This window comes from Lactuca serriola, chromosome 3 (genome assembly GCF_051521515.1).
Source record: "Lactuca serriola cultivar US96UC23 chromosome 3, Lser_US96UC23_V15, whole genome shotgun sequence".
Classification (NCBI taxonomy): Eukaryota; Viridiplantae; Streptophyta; class Magnoliopsida; order Asterales; family Asteraceae; genus Lactuca; species Lactuca serriola.
Genome location: NC_136410.1, coordinates 105,696,703 through 105,702,274, shown reverse-complemented (window position 1 = coordinate 105,702,274; position 5,572 = coordinate 105,696,703). Strand labels below are relative to the sequence as shown.

The 5,572-nt window shown below is 41.1% G+C and overlaps 1 protein-coding gene across 1 annotated transcript; it reads left to right on the top strand.

The window, feature by feature from the left end:
• Positions 1-249: 249 nt before the first annotated feature.
• Positions 250-1,113, top strand: LOC145095589 (putative histone acetyltransferase HAC-like 1). The gene is made up of 3 exons (XM_079033441.1): positions 250-483; positions 583-711; positions 877-1,113. The coding sequence occupies exons 1-3, from the start codon at positions 313-315 to the stop codon at positions 1,111-1,113; spliced, it is 537 nt and encodes a 178-aa protein (XP_078889567.1). The 5' UTR covers positions 250-312.
• The last annotated feature ends 4,459 nt before the right edge of the window (positions 1,114-5,572 follow it).

Below are 5,572 nucleotides of genomic sequence, written 5' to 3'. Positions count from 1 at the left end.
CTTCTATTGGTATCAAGTCCGTGAAGCCAAAAGTAAAGGGAGTATCAATGATAGAGTTGTTTACATCAGAGCAGGTTCGTGAACATATAACAGGTCTCGGGCATTGGGTTGGCCAGGTCAGAATCTGCATTTTACTTTATGGAGGTGTGTTTTGTTTTGTGTTTGTTTTTGAATCTCTCATTTTATACAGAGCAAAGCAAAAGTAGAAAAGAATCAAGCTCTATAACACTCGATGAGTGAGAACTCGTGTCAACTATGTGCAGTTGAAAAGCTGAGTTTTGAACCCCTGCCTATACTTGTCCAAATTTTTATATGGAAGAAGTTGAAAGAGGAGAGCGGATGCCTCTACCACAGAGTGTTGTACTTGGAGCAAAAGATTTACCTCGAACCATACTCAGTGATCACATAGAGAGCAGGTTGTTTGGAAAACTGAAGCATGAGAGACTAGAGCGCACAAGGTTCTATGGGAAAACTTATGATGAGGTGATGTTATAATCCCCCCCAAAAAAAAGAAAAGACAACTCCATACCATACATTGTGAATGAACAATAAAGTATGTATCTTACATTTTCTTTATATCAGGTTCCTGGAGCAGAAGCACTTGTTGTCAGAGTGGTCTCTTCTGTGGACAAGAAGTTGGAAGTCAAGCAACAATTTCTTGAGATCTTTCAAGAGGAAAATTACCCTGTGGAGTTTGGGTATAAGTCTAAGGTATTACAACCGTACTACTTTCGTTGATTTGTTTATTATAGCATCTTTCCCTACATTTCTTCCTATACAATATATTATACTCTAAAAAATCTACCCAGTTATATGCGGTGGCACTATCTTGTGGTTTTGGTATGTGAATCCCTAAACTAGGCTTTGTTGTTTTAGGTGGTTCTGTTGTTTCAGAAAATTGAAGGTGTAGAAGTGTGTCTTTTTGGTATGTATGTTCAAGAATTTGGAGCAGAGTGTCCGCAGCCAAACCATCGGCGTGTTTATCTTTCTTATCTGGATTCAGTCAAGTACTTCAGGCCTGAGATTAAGGCTGTGACAGGGGAGGCTCTTCGTACATTTGTATATCATGAAATTCTGGTAAGTAACTTCTCCGTCGTGTTAGATATTGCATAGCAGTTGCCTTAATTCTTGTTAGGCTGATTAAAAAAATTACCAATTTTATTTTCCAGCTACTTTCACACAAGGGCATTTTGGTCTTTTCCTAATATCTTTTGTATGTCTATTTCAGCAAGCTAGTACAACAAAATCTTTTGTATGTCTATTTCAGCAAGCTAGAAAAGTCCATATGTCACTCAGTTTTGTTCTTTTTTATTTTTAGTATGTGCAACATAGCGAGACATCAATGTCCTTCAAAACTATGGATGATGGCCAAGTCTTACTCTATGCAGTAAGTATTAAAGAAATAGCAATGCACTTTCATTCATTTGTTTCATATTTTTTCATAGTTCTCTAGAGATATTTTTCCTTGTGTCATAGAATGATTGGCTCCTATCTTGTTTTTTGATATTTATACGCATTTTTTAAACATATTTCTTTATTGTATTGCATGTTAAGTTACCGAGTATAAAAAAGCTTGCTGATCATGTAGGTGTTCAAAACAATAGAAAATTTTTAAACATATTTTTTTATTGTATTGCATGTTAAGTTACCGAGTATAAAAAAGCTTGCTGGTCATGTAGGTGTTCAAAACAATAGAAAATTTTTAAACATATTTCTTTATTGTATTGCATGTTAAGTTACCGATTTGCCATGTGTAGGTCTTGTTTATGTGCATAATGTCAAGCAAATTAGCTCGGATGTTGTGAAGGTGGGCAACAAGTTCTTGTAGTTCAACTATTATTAGTTGATGACTTTCATCTTTTTCACATTTGATGTATTACATTTGTCTACTATTAGAATGATTATTTGTATAACATTAACTTTTGTGCAATGCATTGTATTATTTGTATATGGTATTTTATTTTCCATTATGAGACATGAAATGCAAATTTAATATGAAAATAAGTAAATCAATAAATATTTTTTTTAAAAAAATTTAAAATTACGATACGCAAAAATGTGTGTCATCTTCATTTATGACATGGCCTATCTTGACGGGGGCTTTCTTGATACGCATTGCGTGTCATTAACACGCGCGTCGTAAGGTTACGACACGCGAATGCGTGACGTCTTCCTTTATGACAGGGCCTTTCTTGATGCGCATTGCATGTCGTAAACGCGCGTCGTAAATGCGTGTCGTAAATGAGCGTCGTAAATGCGCATCGTCTATAGACGATGTGCAAAAGCGCGTCATCTCTCTTTATCATAGGGCCTTCCTTGACGCGCATTTGCCCGTCGTTTGAGCCTTTTACGACACGCAATGAGCGTCGTAAAAGGCTGTTTTTCTAGTAGTTTGAGTAGAGGAGTAATCTAGGAGAGACACCTAGATGAGCATTGAAGAGCCTACTGAGAGGGTAGTTAGATACCCGCGAGGGGTGGAGTTGCTTGAGCCCGGTGATACCTTTTGAGTATGAGTAGAGCAAGTGGAGTATCACCTAGAATGGGTTTTACATGTTCATTCGATGCCCGAATGTTGCTTGCTTCGTGCTTTGTGGAACTCCCAATGATGGGAGTTAGCTACCAAGTGAATGTGACGATATTCAGGAGGTAGACGACTAGCATCATAAGGAGTTTCTCAACAGCTGATGGCGGAGAAGTGTGAGGACCTATGAAGAGCCTAGGAAGTGACCTTAGTCAGATGAGTACGCTGACAGAGTAGAGCATTTAGCTGGGAAGCGAGCACGCATGTGGATTGGTGATTGAGAAGGTTGAGCAGCTACTTAGAGACTCTGGAGTGGTCTGTGTAGAGAGTATGGGTAGATGTGGCAGGTAGTATGGGCCCGTACTACTGAAAGCAGAGGACCCATATTCGATGCAGGGAGTATTCCAGAGGATCTAAGTAGCAGATTGAGAGGTGATGTCATGGTTCGAGTACCATGGTTGGTAGCAGATTAAGAGGTGATGTCATGGTTCGAGTACCATGGTTTCTAGCGGAGTAAGAGGTGATGTCATGGTTCGAGTACCATGGTTTGTAGCGGATTGAGAGGTGATGTAATGGTTCGAGTACCATGGTTGGTAGCAGATTGAGGGGTGATGTCATGGTTCGAGTACCATGGTTTGTAGAGGATTGAGAGGTGATGTCATGGTTCGAGTACCATGGTTTGTAGCAGATTGAGAGGTGATGTCATGTTTCGAGTACCATGGGTTGTAGTAGATTGAGAGATGATGTCATGGTTCGAGTACCATGGTTTGTAGCAGATTGAGAGATGATGTCATGGTTCGAGTACCATGACTTGAGGCGGATTGAGAAGAGAGAACATGGTTCGAGTACCATGATTCGTAGCAGATTAAGGGGAGATAACATGGTTCGGGTACCATGATGCATAGCAGACCGAGATGTGGTCACATGGTTTGAGTACCAAGACTTGTGATGCTTAGTGCTTCTGGTTTACCTGTTATCCTGATGTGGTAGGTTAGACTGAGATAAGACATGAAACAATATGGGGCCAGAGGGCCATGTTCAGTGAGTTTCAATGGAACATACCTTGAGAGGGAAATCGAGCTAGTTTCCGTGGAATTTTTGGTGAGATGCCTTTTGGAGTCGCAAGACTAAGGGATGAGTAGAAGATGGTGATCTATGGAGGAGTATAGTCTGAATTGAGCAATCGGCCGATAGAGGAGATGTCACTTTCTGTGACCAGAGATGTGCTATTCTGTATTTTGTGAGAAGCAGAAGAGATATTGAGACTTTTGATTTTTGAGCTTGGGGGTAAGCCCTGTGTGATAACACTGATGGCAATCTTCCACCAGAGATTTTGGGCAGTATGTCTGCCGCGAGGTAATGATGGTCAAGGACCACGATACACCCTATTTGAGTATCGTAGGGCATGTGTTAGCTGCATCGACGGACAATCAAGAGGAGTATATCAGGGCAGTGACTCTTATTGGTTATGATGGGTATCGAGTGTGGAAATGAGGTCTTTGCTCTTATGATAATTCACGTGATGGAACGTTGGTTGAGGAGTCGAGGATGAGGAGTATGATAGTTCATTATTTCCATACTAGTCTTAAATGAAGCTCATAAATCGAGATATTCTGGAACATCCCAAAAATCGAGACCAAAAATTTTTGTTTTAATTATATTTCTTAATAAAACTTGTTTGAGGGAAACATTACTGAAATCATAATAATTCATAAACCGCAGTTACATGTCTCAAAAACCAAATCGTCAATTAGTAATAATGTCAGAGTACAATCTCAGAAATCTCATATGCGGAATCATGTGTGTGTGATGCACTGCTACCCTGCCAGCTCCTTTCCCTTCGACGAAGAGGTGCCTAAAACCAAAACTGAAAATCGTAAGCACTAAGCTTAGTGAGTTCCCCAATCATACCACATACCATACAATCATACATACTGTCGGGCAATTATGGGGTGCCCTACCTACCCATGTCAAGCCATTCTGAGGTCTTTCCCTACCCATGTCAAGCCATTCTTGGGTGCTGACATATCCGTGTCAGGCCGTTCTGGGGTGCCTGCCTACCCTCCGGTCTATCTCAACCAGCCACGAGGACTATTTCACCCCTACCACTATCACATAATAACATATCATAATCATGTTGTCAGACATATCTGGGGTGTCCGACCTACCCTTTGGTCCTAACGACCGAAATAGGGGACTATTCCCCTCCTACTACCACTATCGCATATATCATATCATACTGGAACATAAGACACATCAGGTAGTAACTAACCTAGACAATTATCACAAAGACAATCATCTAAAGACAACTCCTACTGGTGGGCCGGCATTGTGGCCGCACACCCAACTCTACTAGAAGGTAACTCACCTCGATTTCGTGTAGTGTCTACACTGTCCTCGGTATGGAAATCAACTCTTCTCGACTCCTCAATCCTTACACACCATCCTTTGTACATTACCATTTCATACTCATAACCCTTACAAGGGTCACTCAACTCCAAGTCAAAGTCAAGGTCAAAACCCTAGTCAAAGTCAACATCTGGTTGACTAAACTCGTCGAGTTGGTTCACCAACTCATCAAGTCCCCACATCCACAAAATGCTACAACCCCTTCCCTACTCGTCAAGTCTAGCAAGAGCTCGACGAGTTCGCCTTCAACAAAACATCGGGATCTTCTTCAACTGACTCGCCAGGTTCATCCTTGAACTCGTTGAGTTCATCTTCATCCGTATGAAGGTGTTTAGTCTATGACTCTCTAAGTTCTCCTTGAACTCGTCGAGTCTGTCTTCATGTGGTTGGGACATTGCCTTGAACTCGTCGAGTTCCTCCTTGAACTCGTCGAGTCCTTCGATTTTCAAGTCCATAACAAACCCCAACAGGATGAGTTTTCCTTCAACTCATCCAAAGACCATTTCCAGAAGACGTTTGGGGGAAAACTGCGACTCGGCTCACCGAGTCACCTAAGTGACTCGCCTAGTCCCTCTTTGTCCAAAACTATACAGTCGATTCCATTGGGTCTCAAGGCATCTAAACCATAGATATGACCTCCTA

What these genes read in the sequence shown, in the direction of transcription:
- LOC145095589 (XM_079033441.1), top strand. Translation starts at nt 313, where the DNA reads ATGGAAGAAGTTGAAAGAGGAGAGCGGATGCCTCTACCACAGAGTGTT. An exon ending in ATGGGAAAACTTATGATGAG is followed by an intron (nt 484 to 582) that starts GTGATGTTATAA and finishes TCTTTATATCAG; the next exon opens with GTTCCTGGAGCAGAAGCACT. An exon ending in AGTTTGGGTATAAGTCTAAG is followed by an intron (nt 712 to 876) that starts GTATTACAACCG and finishes TTGTTGTTTTAG; the next exon opens with GTGGTTCTGTTGTTTCAGAA.